The sequence below is a fragment of the Polistes dominula genome, unplaced genomic scaffold (genome assembly GCF_049000335.1).
Source record: "Polistes dominula isolate Pdom_NZ unplaced genomic scaffold, Pdom_raw_medaka contig_24, whole genome shotgun sequence".
Lineage (NCBI taxonomy): Eukaryota > Metazoa > Arthropoda > Insecta > Hymenoptera > Vespidae > Polistes > Polistes dominula.
In genome coordinates, this window is record NW_028301150.1 from 4,815,430 (window position 1) to 4,839,190 (window position 23,761).

A 23,761-nucleotide genomic window follows, 5' to 3' on the forward strand; every position below is an offset into this window, starting at 1 on the left:
GACACGTTGCCGCAAATGACGGCTATAGTCATCCGATCTTTGTGTTTCTTAGCATGATCGTCAAAAGTGTGCGGCAACGTGTTAAATAAATTCATTGGTCCTACCTAAACATTATTAAATGGAAAATAAATTAATTACAATTAAATAACCTTTATTTGTTATTATAAATGTCAAAATAAGTAATACTAAAAATAAATTAATTAGAAATATAGAGAAAAAATTATTCGTAAAAGCGGGAAATTTCTTGCATTCAAAGCAAACAGCTGACTTGAAATTTTTTTTATATTGGTACTCTGTTGTAGATTTTCGTTTTATAATTTTAAAATGTGATCAAACTGTATAAATTAACACTATACTTTACAGGTAGTGTTAGTCCCTAGCAGTAGATGGTAGAGTAATTGCCAAACACAACTTACCGGTACTACTATATAAAATAACTGATTCTTGACTGTTGGTAAGATAGATCCAATGCAGAAACAAAGAATATAGAAGTTCATAGAAGCTGACAAGTCTTGTTTTTTATCTAACCAGACTCATTTATATTTAGTTAGTACCGGGACCACCAGTGGGCAATAGTAAGTAGTTAGCGCGGTGACCATACATATATGGAGGTGACAGTACAATCCTATCAAAGAACGGTACACTATCAAAGAATACAGTATTGTGATGGACACGTATCTATAGTCACGCCTCTGCAGGCTGCTTATACAACTAAGGTATCATGCGCGCCTCTCTGCGCCTAAACCAATAACCAACTACCTCAAATGATAAAACAGACCAACAAACATATAAAACAAAAGAATAATAGTTAATGGTTATACACACAACGCATTGTATTCACCACGTGTTCTAAGACTGAATATAACTACTTGTAATACATATTATAAATTCAGATTTATCAATAAAGTTTATCTATACACGTTAATCATTTTGTATATCATTAATCTAGTGGTATTATTGAGCAGTGATACCACAGTATTTTATCTACTGTCGCCTACTGGTGGTCCCGGTACTAACTAAAATGATTCTTTTTACACGAAAAGTGTTTGTTTAATGTTCTAATAATGCTGCATTCTTCAATTTTACCAAAACATCTCGTGGCGTATTTGTTTCCCTCAGAGTATGTTCTGTTATATATGTGGTTAACGCTACAAGTTTCTATGAGTTCGTAATCAAATTTCTCTAATGGAAAATTCGAGTAGTTAGTGAATGTGTAGAGTTTGTAAAAATCTGTTGCTACAGGTATAAAAAAAAGTTTATATTATATATAATGGCCTTAGTAAAATTGAACGCATCTAGTTCACCTTCGATAGAATTAAGTCCCTACAGAGATCAACATTTTAAGGTACGTTTTTGAAGGTTAACTTTTGTTTTTCTATAATGTTATTCTTATTCATTTAAAAAAAAATTGTATTAAATAATAAATTTAATTAAATTTTAGGGATCCAGAGCAGAACAAGATAGACTTCTTAGAAATTCTACTACTTTATACGTCGGTAATCTTTCTTTTTATACTACAGAAGAACAAATCTATGAATTATTTTCAAAATGTGGAGATATCAGACGTATCATTATGGGATTAGATAAATATAAAAAAACACCCTGTGGCTTTTGCTTCGTTGAGTATTATCAAAGATCAGATGCAGAAAATTGTATGAGATATATCAATGGTACACGTCTTGACGACAGAATTATTAGAACAGACTGGGACGCTGGATTTATAGAAGGCAGACAATATGGACGTGGAAAGACAGGAGGACAAGTAAAATTTGCTTATTGCTGCATATATTATCCATTAGGAGTATCCATAAGTAATATCGTTTTTTCCAACCTTTAAAACATTACCACTTACCAACAATAATTTACTTAATATATAGGTTATGTTATATTTATTATCAATAAATGGTGATGTTTTTAAAGTTTGATAAAAATAACATTACTTATGAGTATCCCTTATATATTAATGTCATATAAATTTAGCCATTTTCAAGCCAAATTGATTAACTCATTCTTAAAAATTTTACAAATTTTAATGCCTAATTACGAGACTTTTAGATTTCTTAAACATCTTTACTTCTTAGGAAATCATGTACATCATATAATACTTATTTCGATACCATGTAACTTATGTACAAATAATTTTTTATTTAATATACAATGTAAAAGTTATTTGAGGTAATCGAATTACCTGTCTCATTCTGTGTATAATATTATTAATAGTTTTTCTACTTTTTGTTTTAAAGAAATTATTAATGTTGCAATTTTTGTTTTTGTGATATTTTAGGTGAGAGACGAATATAGATCTGACTTTGACAGCGGTAGAGGAGGTTACGGTAAGATAATTCAACAAAAAGTCACACCTCTCTCGGATGGTAATTTTGGACGGTGAAACAAAACTAATTGGCGTTATTATAAGTTATATTTATTACGATCGGTTGTATAATCACGAACATGTCAGAAATACATATTAATACCTTTATAAGTATTTATCCTTATAATTAGCCTTTTAACAATTTGTTTCTTTTTCAATATTAGTTACTTTTTTCTATTGTAATACATATCTTACTAGATGAATATAATTTTTAGTAAAAGGAGGAGAAACAAGCATGCTATCATTGATGAAATATTCGCAGTCAACGGTATGATAAGATATGATCTAAGATATTATATTAAATTACAATGTATGTTTAAAGATAAAATTTATAAAAAAAAATAAGGGAAAAAATTATGACTACTGACGCATTTTATTATTATAATTTTTAAGATTATTTATAATTATCTTTAATAATATGATTTTTGATTTGAATTTATGTATATATTTTCTTATGTGTTCATAAATGTGTAATTGTAAATAAATCATAGTGCAGTCGACTCATTTATAAGTTTATAATTAATGTAAATGAATAAAATTACACAAGTCATTATTAAAGTAATTTATTTATATATAGTTTTTATTATTATTACTATTATTATTGCTATTATTTAAAAAAAACAATGTTTATATTTTTTTATAATCTACAATGGATGGTTTATATTAAAATAAATTATTTACACAAGGGAAGTTCATGCGAATAAAACAAAATTCTTATTGAAATTTATACATATATATATATACACATATAAATACAAAGCATCTATCTCGACGCTTATACAATGAGCATTTGTAGAGCTATCTTATAATCAGATAAAAAAAAATTTAAATTATCATTAAACTTTTAATATAAAAGAATATTTAAAATTAAGATAGACTATTGTAACTCGGAATACACATAATTTAAAAAAGATAATAAGAATCAAAAAAAGAATGTTTGAAAATAAAAAATCTTTTTTATTTTTCATTAGTTAATAATAATATTAGTTAAAAAAAGTTTTTTTTTGTTGATAAAATTTCCATTGTCTAACAATCGAGCATTCTTCGTAGTACTCGATAATTAATAATAAAATTTACATATATTAGAATTCGTTTTTGAATATATATAACTGTAGTTAATAAATTTAAATATAAATAATATAGAAATTTTTGTGTGGGTTTCTTTAAAAAATATAACAGAGTTTCCTAGATGGTGGTTTTTTTAAAACCGCTCTAATGGCTTCTAGAAAGACATTTTCCAAGCCTTCTTGTTTTACAGCTGAACATTCGACGTACTTCGAGGCTTTAATTTTCTTTTTTCATTTTTTTACATTCATGTGGCGTTATTATATCTAAATTCTCTTGATCTCTGAGATCGCTTTTAGTACCTAATAATATTTTAACAAAACCAATAAAATTACAATTAAAACTATCGATTTTTTGACATTTGACGATATAAAAATGTATACCAGAATGTAATCAAACTTACCGACAAGTATTATTGGTACATGCGGACAATGATGTTTTATTTCTGGATACCATTTACTTGCGACATTTTGATATGAACTACGAGCACTGATCGAGAAACAAAGTAAAAAACAATCGGTCTGCAATGAAACATTTAATATATCATTTAATATAATTTTTATTAATCTTTTTAAAATTTTCATGTGTTTTCATTTAAATTTAAATTTATTTGAAAATAACTTACATTTGGATACGACAATGGCCGAAGACGTTCGTAATCTTCTTGACCGGCTGTATCCCAAAGGGTTATATCAAATTCTTGGCTATCTAAACGAATAATATCTGCATAATTGTCGAAGCTAAAAAAAAAAACGTTATTGTTATAAAAATATAATAATAATCATTGAAAAAAGTATTACTTAAAAACAATATCATAAAAACCACTGTTTTATCGAGTCACTTGTTTTACGCGTCAATTTTAAAATAACCGAGTAATTGAAAACACATAAAACATGTTTTTATCTTGTATTACTTACATAGTAGGTACATATTCCGTTGGAAACTTTTTCGTGGTATAAGTAATAAGCATGCATGTCTTTCCAACCATTCCATCTCCGACTGCAGTAATTTTTATTGGTTTATTTCTACGTGACATATTTCTTTCTAATTTTTTTTTCCTATAACAAACAAACGCCATTGTTTTATCAAATTTCATAAATACATTTTTTTCTATTACGTATGTGCATACAATAAACTTATACGAATATCATGTTCAATGATTTTTTATTACAAACGAAAGTAAGAGAGATGGTAAATCTTTTTTTTTTAATTTTTCTTACAATAATTAAATTAAAAAAACAAAATATATATATTTAGATCTATCGGGTGTAACTCTATCCGTTTTTGAATCACAAGAAAATAATATATTTTCAATAGAACGAATTTTATTTAAGGGGTGGGTAAGGTTAATTTGTACAAAAAAAGGCATGTTTTTGCGAATTTTTTGTGACGACACAGTTAAAATCTCTTTATTAAAACCAATAGTACATTAAAGTATGACATTCAAAGAATATTGTATAAAATTTTCACGAAGAAATATTTAAAAATACAGCAATGGCAGCAATTATTCGGACGTATCTCAGGAAAAAAGTAGAATTGCGGGGCCCCTCATAACTTGGTACTGGATCATCTGAAATTCAAAAAATCAAAGTTTATTCGTTAGATAATAGTTTTCTCCAGGTAACGCTGGGAGGGTTTTACGAAATTTCAATTTTTCACTTTTTCACTTTCACGAGATTTTTTAGTCGATTTTTTTCGCAAAAAATCGCGTTTTTCCTTTCAAAGTGTTCCAAAAAAGTGAAAAATTGAAATTTCGTAAAACCCTCCCAGCGTTACCTGAGAAAACTATTATCTAACGAATAAACTTTGATTTTTTGAATTTCAGATGATCCAGTACCAAGTTATGAGGGGCCCCGCAATTCTACTTTTTTCCTGAGACACGTCCGAATAATTGCTGCCATTGCCGTATTTTTAAATATTTCTTCGTGAAAATTTTATACAATATTCTTCAAATGTCATACTTTAATGTACCATTGGATTTAATAAAGAGATTTAAACTGTGTCGTCACAAAAAAATCACAAAAACATGCCTTTTTTTGTACGAATTAACCTTACCCCCCCCCCTAATACTGAAATAATGAAATCGTTGTTTCAGTAAATTTAAAAACAAATATAATAGTAAAATGAAGTAACTACTATGAATATACAAAAGCGGATAGCATTATCAAAGAGAACTTTCCGGTAGACCTAATATCTACGGTTAAGAGGATATTGTCGCCATCTTTTATGCCGAAAACAGACGCATCCGGTAGAGTCAACCAAAGAGTACCAAGGCTATATACTAAGCCGGTTGCTTGTTTCCTGCTCGTCGTATCGCATATCAATGAACATGAAGTTGTTAGCCTTTTCGTTTCTATTATACACGCATATATCGCGCATAACAGTTTACAAGAAAAATTTCAAGAGATAGTAAATAATATAATCCATAAAATAAACAAATGTTTAAATCCCGCATATCTTTACCATTTTATATATATATGCATGTAATATATTCATATATGCGAAAGAAATATTCTCTTATGATAAAGAGAACAAGAAAATATTAAATTATGAATCATAAGAGAAAGAAATGTTTTAAACGTATTTTTATAATCATATTAATTTTAAACATACACTAATAATAAACTAGAGTTTTGAGTATATATAATCGACGTCGATGTCATATCCTCTCGGTGACAGGATAAGGTATGGTCAAAGCGCGGTCGTTATCATATTCTCGTCCTGTCTCTCCCTTTATATTTCACAACTACCAGGGATGACACGTCTCTTGTGATGTATAAAATTATAAATTCAAAATAACCAAAACATTTATATGAATATTTTGTTCAATATAAATAATTAAATATATCACTATGTTAATACAATATTGTTTATTTTGTCTATATAATATTTTTAATTTTACTAAGTAATTATATTTACAAATATTTTCATAAAAATACTGTCTTAATAAATATTAACTAATTCCGAATTATAACCAATAATTGGTAAACTGATCCCTAACAATTGGTTTTTTTTTCTAGTGTTAAAAATTCGATGTTGTTATATAAAATTATTGTTTACATGATTTATATTAAAATTTACGTTTTTTTTTTGCGTCAGAATATTTAAATGCATTAATTTTCTGAAATAAATTAATAAATATATAACCTACATGATAAACTACCCTTGGTTTTAATTACAGTTCTTTAAACTGGGATTCTATTTATGATACGTATAACAAAATTTCATACCAGTTATGAAGTAAACAAAAATTTATACAATTGATTTTACTTTCTCAATAAAATTAACAATCCTACATTATTTTATGTATTGTTAAAACGTTTCGAAATTTAATCGAAATATTACATTTAACTTTTCAACGATTTATCTATTTCTATTTACTTATCAAATACATTTGCACGCAGTTTGATAAAATCTTTTGATATAACTGATAATATTAAAGCGATAAAAATGATCTATAGATATATATATATATTACATGTGCAAAAAATAATGAATGTAAGAATAATTGTGAAACTCATTATTTCCAATTAAAAAAAAAAATTAATTGTATAATAAAAATGTTCTAATTGTTTTATATGAAATAATACAATTTAATTAAAGGTATATATACAATATATCTGGCGCCAATTTCATGTTCGTTCTCTCTCATTCCAGTGCGCGCGTAATATAATAACGTACAAAATTTGATACATAAATTTCAAAGAATATCGATTAGTACGTTAAAAGACAATGACAATAATAATAATGATGACGACACTACGCAACGACAACGATGACGACAGTGATAGCGATAACAATAGAAAGGCGAAATAAAACAACGACGTACCTCTCCTTTTTTATCGTTTAATTTGCTCGACAAAATTAATATAGTTTTATTTTTTTTTTTTCGATTAGACGATGATGACAAAGAAAAAAATTATACGTAAAGTTATCATCATGAATGAAATTAATTCAAAAATATATATCCAACTTTATTCGAGCACTCCGAAAAAAAGGTATACAATTTTTTAATAAAAAATAAGAGCGACAATTAAAACACGTGTGCATCTCGAGACGGTGTGTCGTCAACTGAAGAACGAATAAAGGATTAGGATCGGTACGCTGAATGAAGCGCTATTGATGAGTGATCTAACTTATGATATTTTCATACTTATCTGTATTACATATAAATTTATACTTTTATCTATTGCGTGTGTGTGTGTTTTGTGTGTGTGTATGCGTTTGTACACTTATATATTAAATATTCACTAACATAAGTTAACTAAACTTTCTTAAATTTTGTTCTAATCAATTATTTCTACATAATAATATTCGTAAATTTAATGAGTGATTTTACAAATTTCAAATATTTGATTTTCGTGATAAACAATGATACAAAATCATTCATTGGCCATCCTATATGATAATATTATTCTTAACAATCAAAATATTGTATTTTGATAAATGATAATAATAAACAATTTAGAATTTAATGTAGATAAATATAAACTTAATATGAGTAGCTTTTAAATATGCTCACTGAATAGTATCATATATTCATAATAAAGTGAGCTTAAAGTTGCTCATACCAAGATAGCAAAAACAAACTCTCTATAATTCTTTATTTAAATATATAAATTATTAACTTATTTTCTTGATGTTTATATTGATAACGAGTTTATATTATATTAAAAAATGTATTTGTAATATAAAAAAGAAAAGGGTATTTACCGGGAATAATTTTAGTTCATCATTAATCCCGCCAGAGGGTAGGCACACGAAAGACGTTTTAACGTTTCTTCCGGTTTAACCAATATTCTTTAGTTCGATTTTTTAACTCTCGAGTTTCATATTCCTTGCTTCCTGCTCCCTTATAACTGGCATGAGGGATGTCCGAAAGTTTAACGTTATCCTTAGTATAATATTTTTTAAAGATTCTATACGTTACGCGATTAAACCTACTAACGGTCTACTTTGCTAGTATTTTTTAGTGGTCTTACAAAGATAATCGATTTATCGTAATGGAGTTGAATCCATCTTATGAAGCAATCGGAAAAGGATTTGTACAGCAATACTATTTGCTGTTCGATGATCCAGCCCAAAGACCAAACTTAATAAACATGTATAACGTAAGTTAAATTAGATTTATTCATGTTAACTTTATGATTTATTATTTTAAATGGAACAATAATGTAAGATTTTATTTGAATATTTGTAGACTGAGACATCTTTTATGACATTTGAAGGTTTTCAAATTCAAGGTGCCATTAAAATTATGGAAAAATTAACTGTAAGTATTCTATTTTTGTAATAATATGTAATATTACCTAATTATCTGTAAATATATTATTCATTTATACTTATGTATATATACGTTAATTCTTTTACATGTAAATAAGAATTTGCTTTGAAAAATTTAAACTTTTAATAATATTAGTATCAAAGAGTTATATAAAATAATTAACCTTTAATTATTATAAATTTCATCTTTCATTTTTGTAGAGTCTGACGTTTCAAAAAATCAATCGAATGATAACAGCAATTGATTCACAGCCTATGTTTGATGGCGGTGTACTGATAAATGTTTTAGGAAGGCTGCAGGTAAGAAATTTATTACACCGGTCTTTTTTTTCAATTAAAATTTGATTACAGCTATTAAAATATTTATGCGTACAGGAGTTGATTCTATGTAATCTTAAGTAAAAATTTGTCATATTATAACAATGAGGTTATATATGATAATATTATTCTATATCTCTGATAAATGTTCTAATATAAATAAGTATTTTTTTTATTAGAAATTTAGGCATGGGTCATATGTACATTCTAATTTTATTTATTTATTTATTTGCTCATATCTTATTTAATATACATATGATTTAAGTATATTTATTACAAATTATATATTCAACATCTTAGATTAGGAGCGTTAAAAGAGTGAATAATATTTAAAAGAATATTATTTTCTTATCTATTTTACTCAAACTGGTTCAATAATTAGTTCAGTAATTTAATATTATATAACACCTATCTCACAAATTACTCAAATTAATTAGAATATGTATTCTTACTTGAAGAGTCTATTCTATGAAGGCAATGACAAATCTGATAAATTTTGAACAAAAAATTGAAAAGAAAATTTCTTATGAAAGTAACTCTTAAATTAAATTTGAAAATTCCATTGGTATTTGGAATTCTCTGCCTATTCAATTGTTTATTATGGTTTGGAGATATGATATGAATATACTGTATCGTTTGACATTTTTTGTGCTGCCATATGAAGGTAGACATTGAGCTATGACTAGTATCCAGCAACTATCTCTCTATGTACCTACATCTGCAAAGAAGATGATATAAGAAAATTCAGTGAGTGATTGTTGATGATTGGGTAGACTGATGAGGATCAGCCCCACGCCTACATCCAGACGTTTGTCCTGAAGCCAATCGGCACCAGCTTTTACGTGCAGCATGACATCTTCAGACTTGCGTTGCATGACACGGTTTAGGCAACAGGTACCAATCATCCACTGATCTGTCCATACTTTGGTAAGGGCAAGCCTATCTGATGTTACCTATTTTTTGTCATTGCTTTGTGCGAATACATCTGCTTGTTTCAACATTAGAAAGAGTGCATGTGGCTGCCACCATTTAAGCATAATTTATCTCCCATATTATTTATATTTATTAGAAGTATAATTAACTCTATAACTGACTATAATATTTAAGTATAAAATAGATGAAGAAAAATTGTTAGTCACGCGATAAAATTTTGATTGGTACTGACCAATAAACTCTATGTTCTGATACAGTGTTTCGTTGTAATATATTTTAGCAACCTCTAAATAACTGTCTTATAAGTTAATAAATATAAAACTAACACTTGTGACATTATATATTATACCTAAATAAGAAAGTAACTGAAAGAGAGACAGTAATATCACTGTATTCATTAACAAGTGTAAGATACTAATATATATTTTGTATATAATATATATAAATTAAATTACTGAACTAATTTGAATTATAATATATAACCACGAAAAATATAATTTCGTAATACAAGTTACAATTTTTTTTGTCTTTGTATCAAAATCAATTTTATTAATGTATACTGTGTTTAAAGTGTTTATATTATTTATTCACTAAATTAACATTATACATTTTTATTCCTTTTTTAGTAAAAGGAATACAATATATTATATTTCAACGACGCAAAATATTATATATAAAGGGTGATAAAAAAGAAGGGTTAGATATTTGAAGAGCTTGTAACATGAGTTCTACAATCAAACTTTTTGATGTAAATTAACCTTTATTATTATTATATATTATTATATAATATATATAACTAGCGATTTAAAAAAATGTATATTTCTTAATTTAATTGTATAAAATATTTTGTAAAAAGAAAAAAATCTCAAAATGAATTTTTGTTATATCATTTGCTTTGTACAATGTGATGATGTCAGATATTGTATGTTTCAACCACTACTATATTTTGTTTATTTTTTATTTTCTTTTATGATATACTGATCACATGTCAGGATCGGCGATAAAAACAAAACTTCGATAAATCGTCAGGAAGTATTGTGACTTTCTACGTTTATTGACAATACGCATATTAATATTTTTTTTTAGGCCGATGAAGATCCACCACATCCCTTCTCACAAATTTTTGTGCTGAAACCATTGGGAAATTCTTTCTATTGTCAACACGATATTTTTCGCCTTGGCATTCACGATAGTCCATGAAGAAAATGTTTGATGCAACTTTAGAACTATCTACAGACCATTCATTGAACCACATGGACTATTCACATGTTGAAATAAGTGAGCTAGGTTTTTTCATATTACTCTATCTTTTTTGTCATTGCATATTATTCCACTTTATCTAAATATCCCAGTTTTTATATGAAAATTATCTGCTTACCCATAAGAAAAATGGTTGGCCATAAGAAAAAAAGAAAAGAAAAAAAACATTTAAGAATAAATACAGTTTAATAATTGTGGTTTTCTTCAATTTCCTTTTGTTTTCGTTGTCTAATACTAACAAAATAATATGCTATTAATAAATGCAGTATCTCTCTTAATAGGACACTTACCGTAATAGTGATATAATACAATGTCATCAAAGTTATAAAACAAAAAAATATATATTTCTTTTCCTAATGCTTTCTACTTTTATAACTCTCACACGCATATTAATAATTAAGAGATTTAATATGTAGGGTTGGTTGCCTGATTATATATTTATCACACACATTTTCATTTCAATTTTATTTACAATTGCATATTATAGTAAATGATACGATAATCGGCTAGCAGGAATTCATGAATATGTAATATATGCAATATAAGATGTACAATACATGCACATATGCTTGCACTTGTACAAAATAATATAATTGATCTATTGTAAAATATATGTAATAACATACTTAAAATGCTATATTATAATTATCTGATTGTTATTTATCAATACAATAACATTTTCCACAATATATATATTACAGATTGCCTCGCTTAGCTTGTTCAAGTTCAATTGCTTCAAATAAAGCTTGGAAATTTCCAGCACCAAACCCCTATAACATAATAAATATCTCTGCTACTTGTAACATATTTTAAATATATATATATTAATAATATATATATATATATATATATCTATATATATTTATATAATTATATATAAATATATATAATTTAAATATATGTATATATATATTTAAAAATTCGTCTTAGAAATTCATTATTCTTAAACTTACATTATGATTATGCCTTTGAATAACTTCTATGAAGAGAGTTGGTCGATCTTGCATATTCTTAGTAAAAATTTGTAGTAAATAACCATTTTCGTCATAGTCGATTAAAATTTTTAATTCCTGAATGATTATTATGAAAATTAATTAATACACAATTATAAAAAAAATAACTTTCTTTAAATATTATGTGTATATGCAAACATACCTGTAATATTTTCAAATCTTCTGTAATTTTGAGTTTACTATTTTTCAAACGGTCTCGAAGCATATCGTAATAACTATCAGGTACATTAAGAAATTCCATTCCTCTTGAACGTAAATTTTGTATCTACAATAACAAACAAAAACAACAAATTAAATATTATTATAATCACAAAGAAAAGGAAAAAGGAAAATAAAAAATCTCTAATATAAAATATTACTTACAGCTGTTATTATATTATTAGTATTTAAAGCTATATGCTGTACACCAGCACCACCATAATAATCAACGTATTCTTGAATTTGAGAACGTTTTTTACCAGATGCTGGTTCATTAATTGGCATTTTAACAGTCTCCTCCCAATTAGTCATAACAATAGAACGTAATGCAGAATATTGGGTATGTAATTGACTATCATCTACCGACCAAAATCTATGAAATTGTAAACATTCTTCATACCTAAAATAAATAATATAAAAATAACATATAAAAGTATCTATAGATACAATTTATTTATTTACCATTTAGCAACAGGTTCCATTTGTTTATCAGCTTGATTACCTACAATGTGATCTATAAATTTTAAATGGGTTGCTGGCCTGAAAATTTATTTAGAGAGAAAAATATATTAATTGAAAATATATTCTTTACATACAATGCCACTTACAAATGTTTAATAAGTACATCTTCTGAAGCTTTTATAAATCCTGGTAGAAAGAATCCCTTATATTTACTTCTGTCAACCAAAGTATGATGGGTATCTCCATACTAGTTAAAAAAGTTCGAAATTTAGTGTCCATACATACTATATAATAATTTTGTGTATTTATATTTTTTATAATTTATTTATTTATTTATTTTTTTAATAACATACGGTTTTCAACGTGGCAAATTTAATAACACCAAACTCATCTTTTTCTTCCCATATGTCTCTTATAATTTTTGCACCTTTTTGTTTTGCTACCTAAGCAGACAAAAAATATTATGTTCTATCGGTTTTTTTTTTTTTGTAAATTATGAGTTACAATTTAATAATATTTTTTCTTTTAATTAATTAATTTTATATTTACCATAACGATGGTATCGATATCTTCGACTCTGAAAGCAATGTCACGGACACCGTCACCATGCTGAGAAAGGTGATTCCCCATTTCTTTGTTTCCGGGTTCATAAGATGATTCGAAAACAAATATTATCTAAGAAAATTAATTTTCGTTACTGTATTTTTTACTATTTTTATTTTTTTTTATGACAGAATTATTATACTTAAAAACAATCAAAGAAAAAAATTTAGGAAAAGAAATTTTAATTAAAAGACATTTAAAAAAATTATTTTCTTTTTCGTTCTCGAGATGTTGAGAGATTTATAAAAGAAGAGAGAGAGAAATGTCAAGAAATGTTGTAAATTACTTGTACATTATATGATGTATACACATATGTAAAAAAAATATGTAAAATATAATTACCTGATTTTGTTTAACAGCATGTGCTGCTGTATTCCTTGAACCAGTTTCTAAGCCACGATAAGCAAGTGGTTCAAATCCCATCCTTGCACAATAAAAGCTAGCTGCCTAGAAAAAATAAAGTTATATATAATAAATAATTTCTTACAGGCTTAAAAGAGACGAAATTTTATATAAAAAGACATTAATATTTGTATATTTCGTTAATGATATCATAAAAAATTTATTTTTATATAATTACCTGTTTTGCATTTCCAACCCAGAATTTTACATGATCGAAACTTAAAAATTTTCCACCAACAGGCTACAAGAAAATAAAAAAAATAAATCATTTTGTATATAAATAATAAAAAATAATGTTACATACCTTTTTACCTTTGTCCGTGTAAGTAGTCTATATATATGTAGAGAGAGAAAAAGAATAATAATAACAATAAAAATTATAATAAATAATAAATCTTAATATAAAAGAAAATAATTTACGTATATAAAAAACAAAATGAAAATATTATATTATTTATATTTATTTTATATACGTATAACAAATTTGTTAACATATTTAAACATTTGTTTACCATTGTTAAATGATAATATTAGTAACTTGTACTGTTGTAAACGTAGCGACGTACTCCTGTTGTTTGCTATACTTTTTAAAGAAATCTGAATTTCACTGTAAAAAGATCCGCGCTTTAAATATGAGCGCGTTTGTGTGGCTTATTCAATACTTGCATACGATTGGTCAGTATAATAAACTTGTTGATACCATATTCAAATTAATTGTTAATATATTAAAAGATTTGTTTGTTGAAGCAGGTTTTTCTAGAATCTAGAATATGTTATGGTCGATTGATATTTCCATAAAATAGAGGCTCGACCCTGTTTTTATTGTCGTCATCATCGAGGACACACCTTCATCGATGAATCAACAAATAAGTAAGAAAAATATTTCATACTTTTTTATATGAATTAAAATGCGATAAAATCTTTCTCTAGTAAACACTTTGACATAAACAAGTAAAGAAACAAACAAGTAACAAACATACTCTTAATTTATAAATTTATATAAGAAAAGTTTATATATAAAATTATATATATTATGTAATTCACACAGTATAGTTAGTTACACTTTGATGATCATATGTGCAATCGTTACATATTATGTAGCATTTAAATACATTTTTTTCTGACATCGACTAAAAATTATCATTTTATGTAAAACTATAACTATTTTTTTTCTTTTCTTTTTTATATTGTAAATTTATTGAAAGGATATACAACGAATAGATTTTATCTTGGTCTTACATTTAATATTTGTGCATAAATCATACTTTTTATGCTATTCGTCGAATATCTTATAATAATTTCTTTTTTTTCTGGAATAACTAAATTTAACATTCCAGAATATTAAATTAATTTTATGCATCATTTTGTTCACAATCGAGCAATTTATACATTTGCAAATGAATCAAATATATCCGAGATATAATTATTGTTTATTATTTTATGTTACTTTTAGAGACTAGTTTTAAATTCTGTATATATCACACCATTGTATATTGAAATATAAAAAATTATAATACATATTTTCTTTTCACATTAAATGCAAACTATTGCGAACATCGTTTATATGTTGTTTTATTATTTCTTGAAATATTTCTACTAAAAACTTAATATATCATTCCTTAAATCATAAGATATATTATCAAGTTTCGTATCTTCATTGCATCACTATGTTTGTATCACAGATGTGAAATTTATCCAATTATTAATATAATTTATTCTTTATTAATGTGAAGAAAGAGATAAGATTTTTTAATATCTGTAAAAATCTCATATGAATGTGTTTGCTTTATCGCAAAGAAAGTACATATATGGACTTAAATTGTATATGTTATTGTACTTTATCTTTTTTTTTATGACATAAAACTATTGCAGAAAATATTAAAAATTAAGTAAAAATAGAAACATTTTCATTGGAAAACTTTGTCATATGAAGGTGGAGCAGCTTCATCAGAAGAATCTGGTGGTGGAATTAAAATAGCTATATGATAAGGCGGTGGTGGATGTTGCCTGATAAGTGGTATAGGTCTTAAATTTTCAGTAGTAGATAAACTTGCATTAGTTAACGATGCAATCTGATTCTCTTGAATACGTCTTTCTTGACGGTTATTATTCTCGGGATTACGACCACAAAGAATGATACACAGACATATAAGTAGCAGAAGCGTCAATAGACCACAAAATACAAATATTTCCAAATCTAGGCCCTGTTCAAATGAAATTATACAGATAGAGTTTGGTGAATATCAAATAATCTTCAAAATCAAATAGGAAATGTGTTTATATGAATTTTTCTTATTGTTTTTAGATTTGCTGAAGTCACCCCTAAAATATTTCCTTATTCTGAGACATCCTACATTATCGTATAGAACATATTTTAATGAGTCTTTTACCTCATAACCAAAAGATAATTTTGCTGCCACTACAAATCCTGTTGCCACAATCGTAACCAAAACTCCGCAACGTAATCTATACTTTGCCAGATTAGCATCACTTAATTCAGATAAATTTAAAATACTTCTGTTTGTACCGCTTGCAACTGTATTAGACACAATTAATTGGTTGTTCCCAGCATTGGTTACATTACTGTAATTATTTAAAAAAAAACTATGTAATTATAATCGATATAAAATTCTGTTGGCACATAAACTGACAAATAAATTATTCTGATGTAAACGCTAACTATGGATAAAACGTTTATAAGTACTTTCTGTTGATAGGCATGTATAAGTGAGTCACCCTGTATATAAGAAGAACATGTTCCCAGGTATCTTTTTAATAAATATCTTTCAATTATTAATTCAATTGGAAGCACTTTGTAGTATTGATCGATGATACACTTTCCAATTCATTACTACTAATTCTTTAGATCAATCAAAATATTCTCCAGATATTGACATTATTAAACTCTGTCGCATTTTCAATTATGTTAAAACTCTGAAAATAAAGATAAAGATTGTGTATCATTCTTTAAATTATTACAAAATTTGAGAGAGAGAGAGAGAGAGAGAGAGAGAGAGAGTGTGTGTGTGTGTGTGTGTGCAGTATAAACTAAACAGTATATTTAAAAATTAAAACATTTATTGTCTTTATATGTCAACATATATCTAAATTATTAAATTATAAATTATTTATAAAAATTACAAAATATTATCGTATATTACCAACCTGTCAAAGAAACCCTAATATTCGCCTGACGATACGCTCATTAAACCAGAACCAAACGTACATTCTTCCTTTTAATAATTTATTTGTCTCATCAAGTTTTATTTTTAATACCGATAGTTTAATTGAATTTGCAAACTGTATGCTCTTATCATTTCAAACTCTCTCTATTAAAATCATTCACATACTTTCGATTATTTGAAAATTAGGTTCACTACAATTTGTGCATTCTAAATCGATCCGGTGCGGCAGCGCACACACCAGTATATATGATCCTTTCTCTCATCGTTCATCTAGAATAAACGTTACCCAAAGACGATACAGAAACATATTAATACATTAATCGAAAATATTAACTCTCGAAGTAAAATGTTATGAATAAATGTACACTTTCTTACTTGCATCATAACAATGAAATAATGTGTAAACAAATTTAACAAAATTTTCTTCATCAATTAAAACACACTATCTGTCGAATGAAACTTTGATTAATTTTTTTTTAAATCGTAACACAACCATTCAATGAATATATATTAATTTGAGGAAAGTCATTTCCAAATATAAATATTAATGGTTTTATCGGGTAGTTCACACACACACGTGGTTATTCTGAAATAGTAAGTTTAAAACGGTTTGAAATCGATGCGGCTTTAATAAAGTTTTTTAACAATTATTCACTAGATGACAGCACTAGTAATCTTAAAAAAACGGCACAAATAAAGAGAAGACAGCGCGAAGGTTTCGAAGAAGTATTATTATCATGTATCATGGTATATTACTACTATTTTGCGTTCATTTGTTTCACCTTAAAGAAAGGTGTATGAAATAATAGAATAAAGAAGCAGAGAATAAGAGAGAAAGGCAAGTGGAAGTTGAGTTGAGTTGAATTAATTTGAGAGTTTGGCGAAGTGGAGACAGGAGTGTGTTAGTAGGCATTAGCCTGGTTCATTAAACAAAACATGGACGCCGTAGAAATAAGTACGTCGAATCCGCCGCAAAATGAACAAGTAATTGTGTCTGCTGTGGAGATATGTCGTATATGCCTTCATGGTAATCTGGCGATGCGAGACCTCTTTCTGGGAAATGAGATCGCCTCTTTATCGGCCAAAGCGATGAGTTTCGCAAACGTTAAGGTTAGATACCTAAAGTTTTCAGAGGTTAAACACTACGTAAGAAGATAAAAACAAATACATGTGATACGTTTTATCATAGTGTCGATCTTATCTCTAAAATAAACTAATAGATAGATGATTTATATATATTATGTATACGTATGTACATACGCACACATTGTGTATATGCTTGTGTATGTATATAATACATATATGTAATGCATATGTGCGTACGTGTGTATATCTGTATTATAGATATATATCCTATTAGTTTTATCTTATTATAGAATCATTTTTTCCCTGATTGTAAGTAGTATCCAATAGCATTTATTTGTTCACAATAATAACAAATTCACTTTCATTTTATTCCAATCTCTAACAGAGTTATTATCAGAGTTTTTCTACATTTACACAGATGTTACCTGGTGATGGATTACCTCCTCACATTTGTAATGAATGCACGGACAAATTAGAATCTGCATATGAATTTAAACTTCAAGTTGAACAAGCAGACAATGTATTAAGAGAAAAGTTTGATGGCATTAAAGAAGAATTATTCTTTAACGAAGTTGAAGTACATTTGGAGGTAGATAGAAGCGATGCTATCAATGATATTCATTTGGAATCTCATTACCAACATGAAAATGAAGGATTGACCGAGGAATCAGAAAATGAGAAATCTCTGTTGAAAGAACAATTGGCATTGTTACATGTTGAAAAATTGGTAGAACGAGAACAATTAAGAGAAGGTAAGTTATTATATATCATCATAAAGTTCAGTTTTTAATGACAAATTTTGTCAGATTATGATATTTGATAATATTTAAAATAATATATAAGAAATTAAAAATATATATATTTTTTAAAAATATTTAGAAGAAAATAATTCACAAATATTGGAACAACAAAATATGATAAACAGCTCCCATAGCGAAGAGAAATTCTCAAATGAAATAGACGAAGATACATGTACATTGGTAGATAATGCAGACAATCAAGGAGTATTAAAATCAGACTGCATTAATGAAAACTGTACAGATGCAATTCCTGCTGAAGAACATGATTACATTATGCAGCAAGATTATGTTATGAACGAACAGTTTACTTCTACAGAATCTAAAACATTTTCTAAGGAAAATACAACACAATGCAATGAATCGCTTATGGAATCAAATATACTTGAAACTTGTAAAATAGAAACGGAACATATACCGCTTACAAATAATGACACCCTTGTTGAAAAAGACGTATCTACGACTGAAATTAGAAAAGTAAACGAAGATCATCGCGACGAAATTTTACGAGCGACAGAGATTCTGACGAAGAAAATTATTTTGAAAATTTGAATCTTAGTTCTCGTCTTAAAAAAGCTCAAGCTGATAAATCAGAAAAAGTTTATTTCATGTGTTATCTTTGTGATAAACAATTTCTTTCTAAGAACGTATTGAAGGAACATATGCATTCACATGAAGAAATTAGGCGAGCTTTGTCTCTTAAAAAAGTGCCTGAAAAATCACCTAAAGTATCTAATACTTCTCCAAAGATGCCACCGTCTGGTAAAAGGCCTAACAAATGTTCGTATTGTGGTAAAGAATATTTATATATAATTTCATTTAACAAACATCTTAAACGACATGAAAAAGAAAAAGAAAACGCTAAAGATGATTCCATGCCTCTAGAAATATCATTTCACGAAGACGAAAATAGTTTAGGTTTTGATAACCACAGTAATTCGCAACATTCAGATTATGAGTGCAGAAAAAGGACAAAAGGAGAGGAGGAATCATATAATGAAAATGAAGAAGATGATCAAGAAACAGATAAACATAGAAAGAAATCTCATTTGGAGATATTTGAATGTAACAAATGTTCAGAGAAATTTTATACTAGACGAAGCTTAAGAAAGCATACACTTTCACACGTTAATTTAAAATGTAATATTTGTAATGAAAAGTTTGATGAACTTGAGCAATTAAAAAATCATCGTGCTAAACATGTAGTGGAAGGTATGTTAATGGATCAGGATTTAGAAGACAATATAGAGCATCATGTAATTAACAAAGAAGATGAAGAAGAGGATAAAGGAGACAATGAAGACGATTCGGAAGTTGAAAATAATATAGAAGATGCTCAAGAAAAAGAAATGAAAGAATCTAAATGTCAACATTGTACATCAACGTGTTCTCACAAGAAATCTCTTTCGAGGCATACTGATATGCAAACAGTTTCAAAATACAACTGTAAAATATGTTGTCAACAGTTTACGAGAAAGGATCACTTACGAAGACACATGGAACAACATGGAAGAATAAAGACTTATAAATGTACGCAATGTAATAAAACATTTGGAAATGAATTGACTTTACGTAATCATCTGATAGCAACTAACCATAAGACTTTTGTTCATGGGCAAGAATATGATCCTAATAAACGTATAAAACGAGTGGCAGCTAAAGCAGCGCAAAAGATTATTGATAAAATAAAAACAGAAGATGGTTTGGAAGATTATGACGAAGATGATAATAATGATTTAATTGATGTCCATCATAATCGTAAGAATGAAAATTCTTTAAAGAAAGCTAATAATAGAAAAGAATTAGAATGTGCCACCTGTAATAAAAAGTGCAGCTCAAAACATATGCTGACAAAGCATATGGAGCAACACGTAAAAGATGAAAAAGCAGATAAAATGGATAAATTAGACAGATTTAAAAAGCCACAGGAGAAAAAAGAACAACAAAGGATAGGAGGTGGTATGGAATTAAGAAAGGACGAAGACGATGACGATGATAATTCTGACTTCGAAAGTGGTTTGGATTGGTTAATGGATAATCACGAATGCGCAACATGTAAAAAAAGATATAGTACGAAAAAATCTTTGTTACGACATCAATTACTTCATGAAGAACCAAACTTTGAATGTGATATATGTAATGTGAAATTTTATCGTAAGGATAAATTGAAAGCTCATTATGATAAATGCTCAGAAAAGAATCCTGATCAGGTAAGAAAGTGCAATATTTGTGGTGACAGTTTTGAAAATAATGAAATACTTAGACAACATAGAGCTAAACATGTAACGGAAGGAATTTTAACGGAAGAAGATCTGAGAGAAATTGAACCATGCCCTGAAGAAAGAAAGCAGGGAGAGAAAATCATTCGGAAAAGAAGGACAGATATAGTGGGCCTTGAATGTACCGAATGTAACAAGCATTATACTTCTAGAAAAGGTTTATTACGTCATATACAAGTACACGAAGGTAAAAAATATTTGTGTGACATATGTCCAAAGAAATTCTATAGAAGAGAACATTTAAAAATTCATGTGGCTAAGCATAATATGATCAAACCATATAAATGTACAAGATGCACAAAACGATTTATTAAAGAGGAACAACTTACCAATCATTTATCAAAACACGATAGACCATTTAAGAAAAACAAAGAAACGGATAGCTCCAAAAGATTTTTATGTGAAATATGCTCTAAGAGTTTCACGCAATCGACTACTTTAATAGCACATTTGAGAGCTCACAATGGTATAAAGCCATATGTTTGTGAAGTATGTTCTAGACCTTTTACCACAAATGCGTACCTAAAAATGCATATGAGGACACATACACAAGAAAGACCATATATCTGTCAGTATTGTTCTAGAGCATTTGCCCGAGCTGATACTCTTGCTAATCACTTGACATCGCATACTGGTGAAGCAAAGTATCATTGCAAGTATTGTCCCAAGAATTTCCGTCGATTGAAATCATTAAAAGAACATGTTTTTATTCATACAGGTCAAAGGCCTTATGCTTGTCCTACGTGTGATCGTAGATTTAATAACAATGGTAGTCGTTATGCGCATAGCAAACGATGTAAGCAAAACTTTTTGCAAAATCAGAATCGTATTCAAACACTTACCGAAGTTCAAACACAACAACCATCGCAGAGAATACAACAGACTCTTACTCAAACGCAAGTTGTTAAATCACAAAACATTAAGACCATTACTATTACTAGACAAGCTGAACCAGTAACTACCCAACAAATAATGCAACATCAAGAAATAGTAATGCCACTTATACTTCCGTTCACTGTAACTCTTGCAGATGTAAGTGACGAAGTAATATTACCCGAAGGTACAAAAATATTTACAACGTCGTAACATGTCGAGAGTTTCAGTAAATTAAAGATGTAAAAATTACCATTAGAAAAAGGTAAAAAAGAACAATGATGTATTGATACTGTTAGAATGCATCATCTTAATTTTATAGCGTGAACGAAAAAAAAGGATTGAAAATATGAGCTCTCAATGCTCTCTTTGCATGATATTTCTCTTCTTTTCATTCCTATTAGAAAGAGCAGTAAAATAATTCTGCTAGTTTGATCTTCTAGCAAAGCTGTTAATCTCAAAAGAAAGAAAAAGACCATCTTGTATACTATACTTATTAAATAAGTAAGCCTTGCAGATCCCTTTTTAATGCATACTTGGTACGGTGATATATGATTGTAATTAGAATTATGTATGATACGTTATACTAAAGTTTATTTTTACAAGACGCAAATGCAAATTATAAAACTTGCATAGTCTGCAGTATAGGAGAAGTATACTCTTCTACCGTATTAAAATATTGTGTATCACACAGGGCTGAGTATATGCTAGAAAGAGAGAGAGAGAGAGGGAAAGATTGTAAATGTATGGTATGATTTTTAATTGAAAAAATATCTGTATAACCAAATTAATATAAAAAATTGATTTTATCCGTTATCATATCTATTACATATGAATAATATTTTATTAAAAGACATGCTTAAAGCAAATCGTTATTAAATAGATTCTCATTTATTTGTTATATTTTCATGTAAGATATATTTTTTTTGAATTATAAGTTTCAACGATAAGTATTTAATTGTAGTTTAAAAATAAAAACAGGTTTTTATATTTTCATTTATTATAAATGTATCCTACTATTTCTATTTAAAAAAGAACAAAAAACAAAAAATTAAAAAAAAAACGATATTTATCTTAAGAGTCCTTGTTACTTAATAAATGAATAAAATATATCTTCTATGACAAGAGTTATCTAACTTAATTGATAATTTTCTAAATATTTAATACATTATGTGTTATAAATATTAATATAAAATACAAAAAATAAAATGTTTACATTTTTTAAACATGTGTCGACATACTTTTCTATATAGAAGTTAAATAATTGTTTTAAAAAATCATATTGTTACGTTGATTATAGAGTAATTTCATAATAATAATTTGTTATATATTGAACTAAATTGTATGTATTTTTTTTATGTTCTATACAAGTTTTTCAGACAATTATTATTTCATATAGATATAAATATAAAATGTAAAATGAAATAGTGAACTTAATTTATAAAATTATAATTTCATAATATTTGTGTTATTATCCTAATAAAAAGAGTAAATTAAATATATAAGATATATAAATAAACCAAAATTTCTCTCTACTTAAAAGATATCAAACTTGATAAAGACAGTTATTATAAAGTTTGGTACGCGATTAGTGCATTTATAGAACCGTTCAGCTGAATTCACAGGAAAACAT

General features: G+C 27.2%; 5 protein-coding genes across 7 annotated transcripts; 3 read left to right on the plus strand and 2 right to left on the minus strand.

Annotated features, from left to right (window-relative positions):
- The first annotated feature begins 1,066 nt into the window (after nt 1-1,066).
- Nucleotides 1,067-2,871, plus strand: Cbp20 (cap binding protein 20). The gene is made up of 4 exons (XM_015319223.2): nt 1,067-1,345; nt 1,442-1,762; nt 2,285-2,333; nt 2,587-2,871. The coding sequence occupies exons 1-4, from the start codon at nt 1,271-1,273 to the stop codon at nt 2,643-2,645; spliced, it is 504 nt and encodes a 167-aa protein (XP_015174709.1). The 5' UTR covers nt 1,067-1,270; the 3' UTR covers nt 2,646-2,871.
- Nucleotides 2,872-3,062: 191 nt separating this feature from the next.
- LOC107065491 (ras-like GTP-binding protein RhoL) lies at nt 3,063-7,513 on the minus strand. Its single transcript, XM_015319225.2, is given in 6 exon segments — nt 3,063-3,669; nt 3,671-3,738; nt 3,840-3,957; nt 4,062-4,176; nt 4,354-4,494; nt 7,266-7,513. Coding segments are annotated over 5 exon segments (555 nt in total). The 5' UTR covers nt 4,473-4,494; nt 7,266-7,513; the 3' UTR covers nt 3,063-3,534.
- A 713-nt stretch (nt 7,514-8,226) lies between these two features.
- Ntf-2 (nuclear transport factor-2) lies at nt 8,227-11,348 on the plus strand. Of its 2 annotated transcripts, XM_015319234.2 has the most exons (5): nt 8,227-8,547; nt 8,637-8,708; nt 8,921-9,019; nt 9,811-9,964; nt 11,057-11,348. In XM_015319234.2, exons 1-4 carry the CDS (start codon nt 8,440-8,442, stop codon nt 9,922-9,924), a joined length of 393 nt encoding a protein of 130 aa, XP_015174720.1. In that variant the 5' UTR covers nt 8,227-8,439; the 3' UTR covers nt 9,925-9,964; nt 11,057-11,348. The 2 variants fall into 2 exon arrangements, with proteins under 2 accessions (XP_015174720.1, XP_015174719.1); XM_015319233.2 differs by lacking the exon at nt 9,811-9,964 and having other exon boundaries at nt 8,239-8,547.
- Nucleotides 11,349-11,428: 80 nt separating this feature from the next.
- Nucleotides 11,429-17,608, minus strand: Hpd (4-hydroxyphenylpyruvate dioxygenase). Of its 2 annotated transcripts, XM_089177908.1 has the most exons (15): nt 17,469-17,608; nt 17,074-17,363; nt 16,645-16,842; nt 16,299-16,491; nt 14,213-14,239; nt 14,087-14,149; nt 13,849-13,953; nt 13,453-13,578; nt 13,257-13,346; nt 13,050-13,150; nt 12,904-12,981; nt 12,607-12,841; nt 12,386-12,508; nt 12,184-12,300; nt 11,429-12,000 (listed from the first exon to the last, which is right to left on the minus strand). In XM_089177908.1, exons 3-15 carry the CDS (start codon nt 16,662-16,664, stop codon nt 11,926-11,928), a joined length of 1,353 nt encoding a protein of 450 aa, XP_089034034.1. In that variant the 5' UTR covers nt 16,665-16,842; nt 17,074-17,363; nt 17,469-17,608; the 3' UTR covers nt 11,429-11,925. The 2 variants fall into 2 exon arrangements, with proteins under 2 accessions (XP_089034034.1, XP_015174715.1); XM_015319229.2 differs by lacking the exons at nt 16,299-16,491; nt 16,645-16,842; nt 17,074-17,363; nt 17,469-17,608 and adding an exon at nt 14,421-15,814.
- Nucleotides 17,609-18,029: 421 nt separating this feature from the next.
- LOC107065492 (uncharacterized) lies at nt 18,030-22,724 on the plus strand. The gene is given in 4 exon segments (XM_015319226.2): nt 18,030-18,203; nt 18,598-18,931; nt 19,059-19,451; nt 19,454-22,724. Coding segments are annotated over 4 exon segments (3,789 nt in total). The 3' UTR covers nt 22,342-22,724.
- Nucleotides 22,725-23,761: the final 1,037 nt, after the last annotated feature.